Raw genomic sequence first — 15,801 nt, forward strand, 5'->3', positions numbered from 1 at the left:
TCTCTGTTTTACTGGCTTTTTAGCAGCCTAGAATGGAGCAGGCAGGTAATTCACCAAAGGATGTCTGGTCTCTCTGAAGACCCTGAGACTTTTCTCCAGTTGTAACTTCATTCACCTCAGTGCCGTTGCAGCAGATAGTCTTGGTCTGTTTTTTCTCATGTTGGTTTTTGGGAAGCAGTAAAAGCCTTCTGTGTAACTGTGGTGCCAGAACCAGAAAAACAAAGGCAAAAGTTAAAGAAGAAGCACCTGATGTACTACACTGTAAATGTCTGGGATTCATGTGGTTGCTTATGAGCCACAAAAGATCCTTAAATTTCACTTCTTGTGAAAACCCAAATCTTTACATAGCAACAACTTCTATGAGATTCTTTCCAAGCTGCAGATCATTTCACAGACAGAAAGAGAGACAGAAACCTACCCCTCACAGGTTTACAAAACATGTTACAAAACATGGGAAATGCTATTTCTTCCGTTTGAAAGAGGGAGCTGGCTCAATAAATCATGTAACCTCTCCCAGGGTTGTTACAGACCCATTCTGCTCCCAGTGTAGTAAAAGGACTAAATAATCTCGTGATGAGAAGCAATTTCTACCCCTGGTTGTGGCTGGAAGGCAAAAGGCTATTAGACAAGGTTTGGTGTGAAAGCTGTAGGCTTTCACCTCTAACCTTGCAAGCATTTCACATTTTTGCTACTGGAAGCCACCCCGGGCTGTTTATTTGTTGCTCTGCTTTTTCCATTCCCATATTAATTTCATCAAATAATTGAATGTCTCAGCGACAAGTACTCAGGCATTAAAAATAAATTGCAGATCAGTCATAAATCTGCGCTTCCTGAATGACCATCCTTTCAATCTTAACAAGACAGAATAGTTTCAAGACTGTTTTGAGTGATCTGTACCATTATCAATATGTTTAAACCCCCCAAAACGTTTAGTAGTTACTATCTCACTGTCTCAGTCCTAAGTTCGCTATCCAGGTGGCAACTTTTAATGATGAAAAGGCACAAGAAAAAGAAGTTATTTTTAAGGAGAAATGGCTCATAACAAAATTAAAGGAAGTCTTCTTTCACATGTCTGAGCCTTTAAGGAGAATCAGGTTGCCTTTGCCACACAGCACTGTGCTTGAAGCGTGGAAATACTTTTAAAAGAAAAGGACTTCGTTCGTGAGGAAAACCCACAAAGAGGGATTTCCTCATTCAGGACAGAGATTGCTCATGGGCAAAAGAAAATGTCTAGGGACTGCTGGCAGACTGAAGAAGTGGAAGAGTTCTGGGTCCACCAGCAAGTAGAAGCTCATCCTTCCAACATTTCACAGAGCAACAGCAGAGTGTAATGACAAGCAAGGCAATTTTAAGGTGTTTTCTTTTTTTGCTGTTTGATGGTAGTGGTGTGAGGTTTTGTTTGCTTTAGTGTTTACTAGACTTTTTTCATAATTTCCCTTTTCTTCTTTCCATAACATGCTGTTCTCTTTCCCCTAGTTGTAGAAAAAATGGACAATGTGACAGGTGGCCTGGAAACGTCCCACAGAAGATACACAGAAAAGCTCACAGAAGTGGAGAGTGATCTGAAGAAATTAGGTAAACTACACACAAGCAAAGCCCCTTTGTGTTATGGATCTGGGGTGTTCTCCTGGCAGATGGAGGCAGGAAATGTGTCTGAAAAATCTCTACCTATGACAAGATACAGCACTTCTATTCCAGTTTCTCAAATACTTAGTTAAGTCCTTAAAATTAGTTCAGATCAGCTCTACTTAGGAGAGCATTTTAAGAATACTTCAAAATTTACAATGTCCACTGAACTCACTCTGAAAGCATTTCTACTTAAATAAACAGACACTTAAATGTCGTCCTCAGGAGAGAATCTTCTCTGAGGTAGAGATAGAAAACATAGCAGAAGCTGTTCCACAGCACAAGAGATTCTACATAAAATGAGAATCTGTCACCCAGTCATCTTGATGGTGTTTTAGCAATTAAGATTCAAAACTGAAGGCCATTTTACAAGGTACACAAATAATCAGCTATTCAAGATTCTTATGTCTGAGGGGTGTGGATTACTTCCACAAAATGTTTCTTGATCATCTCAGGGAATACAGGACATAAGGGAATACAGGACATAAGATTGTTATGTGTTTGGATCTCCCAAGTGCTATCAAAGTTTTCAATTTGCAGGAAGATGTAAAAAAAATCATGGATAATGATTCTACTCTCTAAGTGTACATTTTTACCTTTCTTCCTAGCCACAGACATATAGTTTTTATTGTAGAAGTATTAATATACGCATATATGCATATGATTCTTGAAATAAATTTTGTCTAGTTTCATAAACCATATATTGAGATGTGCATTTCTAGGAAAACTTACATGCTTGCATCTTGATTATAAATTTTTACAACTTTTTTGCCCCAAAAAGCATCTGGCTTCTAAAGTATTTGCACATTGCATTTAATTCAAAGACATGGGGTAATTCAGTGTGATGTTCTCTAACTGGCACATCTACAGAAGTGTTACACTTGGCTTCTATGTGGGTTATTATATCATGCTGATTAAATTTTCACAACTTGGAGCACCTTTGCTTCATTCATGACCACACATTTTTACACACTTGCTGGATGGATGCTCTGTGAGATGCTCAGGATCATCAGTTCCCATTTAAGTGGCTTTGCCATGGAGGCAGTTAGGAAAGTTCTGGGGCAGTTTGAGTAGGAGACACAAAGGTAAGAGAACAGCTGCAGGGCAAGAAGGATAACACCGTGTGGTCAATGGAAGACAGGCCTTCAGGGATTAGCTGTATGTGGACCTGGCAGTTGTCAGAGCTGTGTGAGGAACACAGTAGAATTTGAGCTATAGCCAAGAGGTAAACATAGAGTCAGAGCTGAGAAGATCTGGGAGTGAGACAAGCAGCAGGGAGAGGAACTGTGCTCAGGAAGATGTCCGTCCACAAAAGACTCCATAAACACTTCAGGCTGAAGTCTCACAAGCCATCATTTGGCATTTGCCATCGTGACTCATTCAATCACACCAGACAAAGCTCCATACACAGCTGTATTCACTGTAATTTATAAAAACCATACTGCTCTCTCTTGGCATAATCTGAAATTATGGACTTCAGACTGTGTAATTCATAAATATAGCTATACTTAGATGAGGACAAAAATAAATGGACTGTGAGCAGGATAGTGAAGTGATTGAGGTCAAGCAAGGGAGTCTTCCCTGAAAGCAAGTGTTGACTGCTTATTTCCTTGGCTTCTCTGTCCTGGATGATAGGCTGTGCAATCTCAAATGCTTTATCATACTCAGACAAGCTTCCAGAAGTATTCCATCGGGCAATGTCAGCACAAGCAGAGATGTTTCTCAAAGATTAAAGGTTTTGCCTTCCTCAAACTCAGAACATGAGGAAACAATAATGGAAAAATAAATGTCATTAAAAGCAATAGTAATGTATTAGAGAGAAAACCAGAAATATATCTTATCCTGACATATCTGAAGTAGCCTGCTGGCAAAGCTTTTGTCTCTAACTCAGATTGCTTTAAAACTTACTTAAAACTAAACCCAAGATTTAAAAAATTGGAGTTATATGTACTAAATCACAATGAATGTACTGTACCTGCCATGAAAAGAAGGAAGAAAACATGAACAGATAAAAAAACTTCTGAGCTTTCAGCAAAATCCAGTTGTACCTTTAAAATCTACACTTGCTGATACCTGTTTAATGTTTTGGATTCTGTTTCCCATTCAGTTTTCATTCAGAACACAGTGTTACTTGACTGCATATGCTCTAACTGTGGTTTTTCCCATTTATGATGACAGAATCACCATTTTGTTCTCTTCATCAAGACACAAGGTCTTCATCAATTCCTCTCTGCTTTTTTTTCTCTGTCTAGAGGTAGAACTTTGCTCAGTGGTTTCTCTTTTCTGGAAAGGATAGCATAGAAATTCTCTTGAACAGTTTGACAGCCTGACTGTTCTTAAAATACTCTGTGCTGTTTTATACTGTGTTTTTAAAAAACCCCTAAAGCCTTTCTGGTTTGTTTTTTTTTCCTGTACAACAGATGACCAGGCTGGACAAAAAGCCTTGAATACTAACACTGAACTGTCCAGCTTCAGATCTGACATTCTGGCTCTTCGTCAGCAGCTTCATGACATTGCAGAGAAAACTACCAGAAACAAAGATACACTGGAGAAGCTGCAAGAGTCTGGAAATGTATTAGATGATAGACAGAACCAAATGAAAAGTGCCTTAGATAGTAACTCTTTCATGATCATCAGTGTCAATAAGACTCTTCAAGCATATACTGGCTATATCAATGATCTTCAACAAGACACAAGTAATATACAAACAAATCTGCAAAGCCAAGTGCATTCTCACAATGTGGTCATCATGAATCTGAACAACTTAAACCTGACTCAAATACAGCAAAGAAATCTTATCAGTGTCCTACAAAAGTCAATGGAAGACACAAGCTTGGCTATATCAAGAATCAAGAGTGACTTTCAAAATCTGCAGCAGGTTGTCATTCAGGCCCGGAAGGACACCGACTGGCTAAAGGAGAAAGTACAAAATTTACAGACTTTGGCTGCCAACAACTCAGCAATGGCAAAAGCCAACAATGATACGCTTGAAGACATGAACAATCAGCTCAGCTCCTTCAGTGGACAGATGGAGAATATCACCACAGTTGCCCAAGCCAATGAACAAAGTCTGAAGGATCTCCAGGAACAGCATAAAGGATATGAAAACAGAACTGCTGCCAAATTCAGCCATCTAGAAGAAAGATTCCAGGTCTTTGAAACTGATATAGTCAATATCATCAGCAACATCAGCTACACTGCTCATCACCTACGGACACTGACGAGCAATCTCAATGAGGTCAGGACAACTTGTACAGACACCTTAAGTAAACACTCAGATGAGCTGATTTTTATGAACAGCACGCTAGCCAATATTCGCATAGACTCTACATCTCTCAAGGTGCAACAGGATTTGATAAGGTCAAGGTTAGATGTTGAAGTTGCCAATTTGTCAGTAATCATGGAAGAAATGAAACTGGTGGATTCCAAACATGGCCAGCTCATCAAGAACTTCACTATCCTACAAGGTATGCAGCTTCCCTAATGATGTGTGTGTGCTGAATTCCTGCTTGCATTACTTCTTTAGTTCTGTGGAAGTTAGTGCATGCCAGTCCAGAGTCCTGGGGTTTTCCATTATCTAATCCTAAACTTTGTACGTGTACATGTACATGTAGCTTGAATTTTCCTTACTAATTTTTCTATGCCTTTTTTACATAGCTAAAATGGGGATGTTATGAAAGAACGTTCTGACTTAGCAAAATTTTATTCTGTCTGACTGACTGACAGGATCTGCTTTTGATTTAATTTTCTAAAATTAGCAAGTGAAGGTGTGGAACCTCAAGAAACCAATCCCCAGTAAGGAGGAAATGGCTAAAAAATATATGTTGGACTATTCCCAGAAAGGTCCACCCTTACTGAAAAACAAGTTGTTATTTCACTTTAAGCCAGTTGTTAGTCTGCCAGAAAACATCCTACTTTGCTTAGTTTTTAATCCTGAGATATTTTATTTTCTCCAGAAATAAATAGCATCAGGTTTAGGAGGTTTCTCCCAGCCAAATATTATCCCAAATGAAAAGAACACTCATATTTCCAATCTGATGTGAACCCAAACTTAAAAACTCCAAACTCTAAAACTCCCATCACAAATATAAATCCATTGCTCCAAATAAACTAAGGCTGCATTAAAGCCAAGATTACATGTCAGTAACCTTAACCATTCTCATCTCAACCAGGCCTAAATGACTCCAGCTTGGAAATCTATCTCTGGAGGAGTTTGAATTATGTACATTGGTTCCAGGGGTGGGAAGGTATTGACAAGGGTTTTGCTCATGCATGAACAGAATCCCAAATTGTTTTGTTGTTTATTGCTGTCACAGTATTGCCATTTCCTGTCATGGGTTATTGTTCCCTGTCTTGTTGGAGCTGGCCAATTTGCAACTTCTGGCCTTTCCCACAGTTGGCCTGTTGCTCACTGTCCATCATTTTGTCTCTTTTTGACACCCCATTATTGACAGACCAACAAACAGGATCAGGAGAAAAAGTCCTGGGTCTAAGAGCAGAGAGGTGAGACTAGAAGGAGGAGGGAGCGTGGCAGAGTGAGGAAACAGGACCACCAACACACAGGACTAGTGCATAAACTAGTTTAGACTAGTGCACAGAGTCTTTCAGGGACTGGCACCTTGGCTGGTCACCTGGAGCACAGTGTCACTGTCCAGTTCACATGGCTGGGTGGATCAGAGTATTTTCTGTATCCTGTATTTTGTGGAGGTCAAGGAATGAACAACAGTATATAGGGCCTGGAAAGCAGCTGCACTGTTACAAGCACTGGTGAAAGCTGCTGTTAACCCAGTTTCTGTGTTGTTAAATATCCAGTGGTGTTGGTCTGAGATGTATTAAACAATCCCACCCTATGTGGGCTTTTTGTTTTGTTTTCTGTGCATATCCCCACTTTGCATGCTTACATTGTTTCAGGCCCTCCTGGTCCAAGGGGACCTAAAGGTGACAGAGGCCCTCAAGGTCCTCTTGGCCCCGCTGGCCTAAAAGGACAAAAAGGAGAGAAAGGAGAGCCTGGACCACCAGGACCTGCAGGTGAGAAGGGCCCACCTGGGCCAGCTGGGCCACCAGGAGAAAAAGGAGGGAAAGGTTCAAGAGGATCGCCTGGCTCCAAAGGTCAAAGAGGTTCTCCTGGCAAGACGGGTCTGCCTGGACCAAGTGGAGACCCAGGGCCACCAGGGCCTCCAGGCAAGGATGGTCCACCAGGGCTTCAAGGCCCACCAGGATTTCAAGGCCTGCAAGGAACTGTGGGACAGCCAGGGTTACCAGGACCAAGAGGACTAACTGGACTACCTGGAGTCCCTGGGCTGCCTGGTCCAAAGGGCCCACCTGGCCCGCCAGGGCCGCCAGGTCCAGGGATGCCAATGGCACTACAGAGTGAACCTACATCCGTACCCGAGGCTAATGGTAAGCCATGAACATACTGCATGCTGTATATGGGTATGGGTTCCTCCATTTACTACTGACCCTATTACTGCTCTGCTGAGTTACCAAGAATGGGCTTAACACAAAATACTCACACCACAGGTTGTTCTCCCCATTGGAAGAACTATACAGAAAAGTGCTACTACTTTTCAGTTGAAAGAGAAATTTTTGAAGAGGCAAAGTTATTCTGCGAAGAGAAAGCATCGCAATTGGTTATCATCAACAACAAAGAGGAGCAGGTAATTTCCTCCTCTTTCTGTTTTTCAAGGAGGAGTTTGAAGTTGTTTAACATGTAGAAACCACAAGATAATGGGAAGCTGAGAGCATCATCACACTGATTGACTCAGAATTTTGTCCACCCTCTGCCTGATCAGCAGCTTCTCCATCTGCAGAAGGACAGTGTGAGCAGAGCTGATGCTGAAGGTGGTGAGGACAGAGCAGTCAGAAAAGCTGCTGAGAATTGTAGGAGTTTTGAACCTTTAAAGATGGAATCCATTATGCCTTGTATATTATCAGTATTTTTTGCAGCAGTGAATATAATTTAATTTTAAATTATCTGATTTAACACATGCAGCCCAGGACTAGTGTGACCCAAAAGTATTTTTAATCTGACTATAAATCTAACTTTATTTTTAATACTATTCAACATGGCAGTGGGGATGTCAAGATACAATTGCTTACTATTTGGTTTTTTTTCAATTTGTATCTATAAGACATTAGCTGTGACTTCATGTCAACCTAATTTTCATGCCTAGCTCTCTCTACCTCATTGCAAACACTTCAAGGGATTCTAGTCTGGGCAATACATCCCAAGGCCAGCTCCTGAAACATAGCTTAGAAAAATTTCTCTGGCCCTCCTTATTCTGGTAACAAGAGGCTTATGAAACCAGTGTAGTTTATTGGCTCCAAAGACTGTCATCCTTGTTATGGACTAAGATCTTTCTTTCACAGCAATGGATAAAAAGGCAAATTTTTGGGAAAGGCAGCTTCTGGATTGGACTAACAGATTCAGAGAAGGAAAATGAATGGAGATGGCTGGATGGATCCTTACCAGTTTACACGTACGTAAACAAAAGCAATGCTACCACTCTTGCTAACACTTCTAAAAGCACCATCTTGAAACTATCCAATGGATCCAGATGGTTGTAGATGCCAATAATTTAATTTGTTACTGGGGGTGCTAGGCTTTTTTCTCTCTCCCTACTCCATGCACAAGGATTCCTTTCCTTGCCAGGAAGAAAACTGAATGTTGAATGAAAGAATCACATAACTACGCAGCGCAGTGTTTCTTGCCAAAACGTTTGCTCCTGACTTTTATTACGAAGTTGAGATGGAAAGCACAGACAGTTTTACTGTTTTGGTTTGAATTTTCCTTATTTGCATTACAACTGGCTATAAATAGAGTACTCGTTCTGATAAAAAATGACCAGTCTTTAGATAGAGCCCAAATCCAAGTGGAAAGCATTAAACATAAGGAAAATGCATGAAATGAGGGTGTCTATGCTTTGGCCAGCTGAAAACTGAATTGGCAGCTCTCCAGGAATCCTAGGGCTACACCTAATTTGTCCTAAATGGAACAGATTGCAACCACCCAAATTTTTAATACTGAGGAGTATACTAAGGAGTTTGTAGATCTGAGCATGCTGTGCTTTAGAAAAACAGGCTACACAGTCAGTCAGATGTTACGAAATGATTAGCTGTGATCTCATTGGTGTTCATTTAGATGAAAAACATGGAAAAAGTCAGATTCATTTCAAATGAGCTGTGATATTTTCCTCTTTTCGTCCTTTCCCGTTTTCATCTTTCTTCCTCTTTATGGCAGCACTGTGACAGATTCCCACTTCAGCCACTGCTTTTAGTAGATTTCCACTACACTGTGGTTTTAGGTGCTCTGTTGTAACCTCAGAGCTGTTAGTTACAGATTTTTGGAGCATTTCATTACTTCTGGAAAGCTGTGTGTCCTCCCAGGTGCCTGGTTGGATGCTCTGTGTCAGGCAGGCATGTTTTTTAGCTGAGCAGGGACTGTGTCAGCCAGCAATCACAAGCTCCCTTCAACAACCTGTTTCTTCAGGAAAACTGAGCTTTTAAGTCCTGAGTTCGGAAGCATTTCTCACTCGTTAAACAAAAACAGGATGAGGAAACACTTGCTGTAAGATTTTTTACTTGCTGCATTCAATTTCGCCATCAAAGCTAATGTTCTCAAAAGATGCCTGTAAATATACTCTGTGCATTCCTTGTAAATCAGTAGAATTCCCTTCCCATCTGAGCCTGTGTCCCTAAAACACGTTCATCTTTGCTGTTCCTCCCAAGATGCCCCCTTTGGTGCAGTCAGAGAGAGCTGAGTGCCTTTGCAGTGAGCAAGGGCAGGCTGTTGCCATCTTGGCAGTACCTTTGAGCCCATGGGCTCTTCTCAGTGCCATCTGCCATCAGGAATGCAGCATGCAGGTTTTGCAGGCTTGGAGCAATCCACATGGAGCATGGAGCACTCCCACTGTGTGTGGATGTACACTCAGAAACTAAAATAAAGTTCATTGGTCTAAATTTAGGTCTCTGAGTTTTGGCAGCCTGAGGCCAAATAGATTCCCTTCTCTGTAATACATCTGCTTTCCATTTTCAGCAAGAGTCATGTATTGTTTGTTTCAATGTGAATTTCCCGTTCAGAACAGATCTCATGATGTTTTTGTTAATTTCTTGTGGTGAAAACCTGCCATGTGTGCTGTGTTGTGCAATCATATCTCTTGCTTTTTGGTCGAAAGAAACTGGAAAATTGGGCAGCCTGATAACTGGAATCATGGGCACGGGCCAGGGGAAGATTGCGCTGGGTTGATCTATGCGGGGCTCTGGAATGACTTCTACTGTGAAGATCTTAACAATTTCATTTGTGAAAAAGACATGGACAAAGGTAAGCAAGGCCCTTGGTCTGATTATTTCATCTTGCCCATAGTAAATGTGCCACAGCTAGAGGTGAGATCTTGGCTAAATGCTACAGCAGAGCCTTGTTGAGGAAGAGGGGGAATCACATGTGAAGCACTTCTACTCAGATCCAGATGTGAGTGTTGGATTTATTGCACTTGGAAAAAGCAGCCTCAAAACTGGCTATAGCCATGGCATGCTCAGCATCTTGACCATCTCCTGTAGGCCTTACACATGCCCAAAATTTTGGGCATGATTTGGCACATGCTCCAGATCCTACCCACACTGGAAGCTGTCTTTATAGGCTCAGTGGCCACACAACAAGGTAAAGATGGCCTTAGGGTGGCTCAGGCACCAGCCTTCAGAAACCAAAAAGACTCTGTTTTGAAAGTTTGTGCAATAGGAGGCACTTGGTGACTGCTAAGGAGATCTTAAAATTCCCATTGCTGCCAGGAGATGTCCCATGGGACTGAGAAGCTGGGTACACAGGCCATAAGCATCTCATCTGTTGCAGCTGGAGTGAAGGACTCATAAAGTGCCCAAGTGGCCCAGCAGTCAGCCAGGTGTTTGCCACAGGGCATCTCTTTCTGTTGACACAGGCATTTCTGCAGGAGCAGAGGGCACGTGGTTCCCATGGCTGCTTAGAGCCCTGCCCCATCATCACAGAACATGGTCAAAGCTGCTGTTTGTGTTCATGGTGGGGCTCTGCCTGAAACGTTATCTCCTCCATACAACCTGTTTAAACATTGCTTTGCCAAGGATGCCTGGCTGCTCCAGTTGGAAACTTGTCAGCTGAATTTCAGTGAAGGCAGACATAAATGTCAGCTAGAGCCAAAATTACATCCCATCCATAGCCCCCTAAGACAAAACAAACTGCTGAACAAGCTTTGTGTGTATAACTCTGTTTGGAGGTCCAGATTGAAGGACTATGTGTAAGGAACAATATAATTTACCTTGGTTTTCCTACATACATTTGTTATTTTAAGAAAACTTCAAGGTTTACAAATATTTATCCTGCAGGACCTACAGGATCTGAATATGAGTCTGCTCAAATTTTTAACATACCTTGATCTCTGTAAGTTTTCTTTTTGGAAATTTGTTTAATCTTCACAGGCTTTTTACAGGATTTTTTTTTCTCTTTGTTTTTCTTTTTTTCTCTCATACTGTAGGGCAAATACTTGGAGTGTAATAGGCTGTGACTTTACAGATACCTTCATATTAAGGAAACTTACATGAAGAAGAAGAAGAAGAAAATCCTGGGAGAGAGCAACACTGACTTCCAAAATAAAAAAAAAAAAAAACAAAAACAAAAACAAAATAAGAAAAAAGCAAGCACTGAAAACTGATTTAAAAGCATCAAGGAATTCAGCAGTAACTCTTCTCCAGCATCCTGTAATTATTTAAGGCCTTTCAACCCACAGCATCAGGAAATAGTGTTGGACTAATTCTGTTTTAGATTTTCTTCCCAACCAGTAACCACATTCATAAGCAACTTGTGTCTTCTGAGAAAAGACATTCTATCAATCTGAGTAAGACTGTTGGTCACTCATATAGAAAAACATATAAAGCAACTGTGTGAACAGTTGCTTCATTTGCTAAAATCCCAAATGTAGGAAAATTATACAGATACACGAATATATAGATTTTATATAAATATATATATATAGTCCAACTCTTATCAATAATATGGAATATACTTTTAAGAGCTTTTAAAACTTTGTATTTTTGTACAAAATATTTGCTTTTTACAATTGTTCTCTTTTTTACTGACTTTTTTTACAAATATAGTGCACAGGGGCCAAAGAAAACAATAAAGGTACTAATAATTCATTAAGGTTTGCTGTGAGGCCTAGCTCAGCTATAGAGAAATATTTTTCCAGTTAGAAATATTTTTACTTTCCCAGATGATTTGTTCTGGTTAAATAACTTTTAAAGCAGATTTTAGATAGTGTTTTCCTTACTGTATGCAGTCTAGTCTGCATGTGTAACAATTAAGTTGACTAAGGACTAGATACTCATTATAGCTCTGATCACAGCCCGTGTTTCGTTGGGGTACTATGGAAAGGCCATTTTAATAAAAGCTTTTCCTTCCCTTCCTTCCTTCCTTCCTGCCTACCTGCCTTCCTTCCTTCCATCCTTCCATCCTTCCATCCTTCCATCCTTCCATCCTTTTCTGCTTGCCTGCCTTCCTTCTTTCCAGCCTGCCTGCTTGCCTGCCTACTTGCCTGCCATCCTACATTCCTTCCACTCAGGAGAAAATGCCTGAGAAATGGAAGTAAATCTCCAATTTTAAAGAATTATTTTGAAATGTTTTCATTCCTTCCCCCTTCTCGTAAGGAAAGCCACCCGAAAAGGTGCCACACATACTGCAGGTCAAGCCCAGGTGAGAGACTTTATGAAAAGAGAAACAAAGAAGCTGCACACACTGAAATATGTTTGTTTTTAAGACAGATTTCAAGATTTGGTGAGAAAAACATGCCGTGCTCAGAAAAGTCTAATAAACTTGCACTTCTCCAAACTGCTTTGAAAATCAATCTCTTTGTTTTCTTGGACCAGTACTTCTCTCCCAAACAAAGTAGAAAATAAAATATGCTGCAAAGCAGAAAGAGATGATATCATTACCCAGCCAGTTTCCTCCACAGTCCCATGAGCCGTTGTCTAGGCAGCAGTGTTGCTTATCAGGAATTTTAAAAATTAGCGGGTTAATTCATTAGCAGAAACCTTGGTATTTGTTTCCAGTGTTTATACTCTTCTCATCGCCACATGCTCTACAATGAAGGAAGTTGTTTTGGCTTCTTGGGAAGGGGAAATGTTTTTCCATTGCCTCATGACTTGCCATTTACCTTGGCTGAATGCAGATAAATTTGTTGAAATACTCCAGCTCTGTTGGAAAGAGACAAGATTTTGTACTTAAGATTTTCAAATATTGCTCCTAACATCAACCAGTTAAAGGTGTTTTTTTCTCTACATCTCAAACTCCCTCCAGTGTTTTAAATTTCAATTATAATTTTCTTTCAAAATACACAAATTGTTACATTTGGGAATCTGCCCTGTGGGTACAAATTAGATTTGAGACAGGAACAACCTGAAAATTGCATCTGCTTAATTAAAAGTGAAAGGTCTGTGTATTGCAGCTGCAGAAACCATGTGTCACCATCATGGAGGCAGGGCTTGTCTTCAGACAGTCTGGATTTCATAAGACTTTTCTTTTGGCTTTTTCGTAAGGTTTTGAATACAACTTGATTCTGCCGTGCACTGTCATGCTGTACCAAGGAGTTGCCTTGTAAACACATGCTGTAGTGTTTATATTTACACAGTGTCTGTGGAGATAATGTTAACCTGCTATTTTTGGATAATGAGGTACAAAACTAGTATTTTGCATGCCCAGAGAGCCTCACAGACCCTGGTGAGTGGAGCCTTGCAGAGCCACACTGAAGTGGAAGCACTGCTACCTTTGTTTTGAATGTTGGCTTATTTAGGTGAAATAAGTTTTGAGCATCTGCCACATTAAATTGCATTCTTCATGCTTTTTATTGATGCCACAGACTTCTGTCACCAAAATAAGTGAATGAGAAACCTCTGTTTAGGCTCAAGCTGTATTGCTTCCTTGCCCAGATTTCATCCTTCTCTTCCTTCAGCAACAGCAGTGATGGTACATACACGAGATCAGATTATCCAAGAGTTACCTAGTGTCCTACAGTCAGAGGAATGACAAGCTGAGGACACTGAGAAATGAAATGTGACTGGGCTCATACCTTCTGTTCACACACTTGAACCACACACTGCAGCTGTTAGACAAAACTGGATGAAGAGGGATGCTGCAGTTGCGTGCCTGATGTGCCCAGTCATCCTTAAAATATGGCCTGAGCAGCCAGGCGTGCTGAGACAGACCAGCATTTTGACCTAGTATTCCTGCAGGAAGGAAACAGAGGTGTCCAATGGCAACAAGGATTGAAATCACTGAGAGGACCAAGAGAGTGGTCACCTGTCACAGAAAGGACAGATTGGTAGGAATGCAAGCAGGACACCAGAATGGGCCAAGAAGTTGTCATGAAAATCAGACCTGCCACTCTTTAATGGGAAAACATCCCCGTCAAATCTTTCTGTATGCTTTGAGTAATAATGAGGGTTGTATGGAAAGTTTTAAGTGATAGCAAATTATTTTGTCCCAGCTTGAGTTTTGGCTTTCCTTCTTATGCATGAGTATTGTAACTTGTAATACTGAGCACACATTGCCATCACCCTTCTTGTTTTACATTAAATTAAATTCAAGTCCATATACCGTGGCAAGCACTGGAACTGTTGGAAGAAAAAGAGGGAAAGGCAGAGAAGGTACAAAGTCACTGTGATTTACATTCAGTTCTGGATTTCTTAATGTCATTTCTGACTCGTTTCATTAATTTATTTGGAAATGCCTTCAGCTGATTAGAGCTTATAAATCTCAACTCTCATTTCCTTTGTTGTCTATAATTAATACTTGCAAATGTTCCAATAAAGGAATCACTAAGCGGAGACATGGAGATGAATGTTGTTCACTTTGTGCATGTGTGTGTAACAAAGAGGGATGTGGAGATCAGAGAGATGTGGAGCCAGAACATTCATATGTATTAAAAATCAAACTGATGAAGTTTTTTTCCATTAAAGCTTTGCTTTTCACTTACACCATCCTAGTTCTAAGCATGACCGGGGCTATCTTATCCCATAATTGCAGTTTTAGTGCCTTGTTCTTGCAGCGCATAGGGGCTAGGAACATGGGTTCGAAGGTCTGATCTGAACAAGACCTTTAAGTAGGGCTGAAGCCCTTTGCTGCTTACTGTCCTAGCACACCAAGCACCTCAGATGGGCCCCCTGGTGAGGGACATCCTGAATTGAGTATCATCAGTCCCCACATTAGCCACTATGATGGCTTAAATTGTCTGTTTATAATGGCCAATCTGGTCTTGCTATTCCTGTCTCTCTCAGATGGCTGACCTCCTCTTTTAATTTTCTGTTCCTGGCAAGTAGCTACTCTGCTTTTAGCAAGTAGCAGGAACTGGTGTGTGATCACTGGCAAGGCAAGGAGCTGGTCGGAGAGCAGCCACTGGCTGTGGGAAGAAACTGCTCTGCAGGGAGTAGAGGAAAGGTGGCCGAGTCCACTCTCATGTGAGAAAACACAACCACTTTTCCCCAGTGCAGCCCCCTTGCCTAAGAGCACAGCAGCTCACACATCTGTAGCATCCAAAGGGAACAAAAAGTCTCCAGCCCCAGCCTCCAGACTGACTTTTTTTTCCTCCCTCACTTCTGCTGGTGTCTGTGCACCCCAGAGATGTTGGCTCCTCCATGAACGCCTGGCTGTCCCTGGAGCGGTCTCTGTGCTGCCCTGTGCAGGTGTCAGGGCTCACACACGAGAGTCGAGCAGTGGGACAGCTGCCCATGCCTGGCACTCCCCCAGCTGGGACACTCCGATCTCTCCAGGGCTTGGGCAGGAGCAGGAGGAGGAAGTTCCCAGTGTTACCTACACTCAGAGATAGCCTGGGCATCTATAAATGCGATAGTACACTGCTTTACAGACAAAATCCTTGCTCCCCAGAAACCAGGCCTTCCTAAAACCAGAGCCTATTTGTTCACTCACCATCTCCACCTCATTTTTTTCATGCTGTCTAGTGAAAAAAAAAAAAACAAACTGGCTAAAAACTTTTTTGAAAGTTCTCATCTGTTTTCTTTCATATGGTGGAATACGTTTGTTTTTTTTCCCATCTGGCTCAGAGATGAAAAAAACATTCTTTGATTTCTTTTTCAAAATAAACTCAGTGTAACGCTACAAAGTTTGTGTGGAGATGTTTTGGGTTTTTTTTGACCAAAACA

General features: G+C 41.2%; 1 protein-coding gene across 1 annotated transcript in view; it reads left to right on the top strand.

The window, feature by feature from the left end:
* COLEC12 (collectin subfamily member 12) overlaps window positions 1-14,543 on the top strand; it is a 96,475-nt gene extending 81,932 nt beyond the window's left edge. The window contains exons 4-10 of the mRNA XM_069004569.1: window positions 1,477-1,575; window positions 4,047-5,093; window positions 6,538-7,026; window positions 7,147-7,283; window positions 7,996-8,105; window positions 9,801-9,946; window positions 11,127-14,543. Of these exons, the coding sequence (XP_068860670.1) occupies window positions 1,477-1,575; window positions 4,047-5,093; window positions 6,538-7,026; window positions 7,147-7,283; window positions 7,996-8,105; window positions 9,801-9,946; window positions 11,127-11,146 (2,048 nt within the window). The 3' untranslated portion in view covers window positions 11,147-14,543. The remainder of the gene's footprint in view (window positions 1-1,476; window positions 1,576-4,046; window positions 5,094-6,537; window positions 7,027-7,146; window positions 7,284-7,995; window positions 8,106-9,800; window positions 9,947-11,126) is intronic.
* The last annotated feature ends 1,258 nt before the right edge of the window (window positions 14,544-15,801 follow it).

The sequence above is a fragment of the Aphelocoma coerulescens genome, chromosome 2 (genome assembly GCF_041296385.1).
Source record: "Aphelocoma coerulescens isolate FSJ_1873_10779 chromosome 2, UR_Acoe_1.0, whole genome shotgun sequence".
Taxonomy (NCBI): Eukaryota; Metazoa; Chordata; class Aves; order Passeriformes; family Corvidae; genus Aphelocoma; species Aphelocoma coerulescens.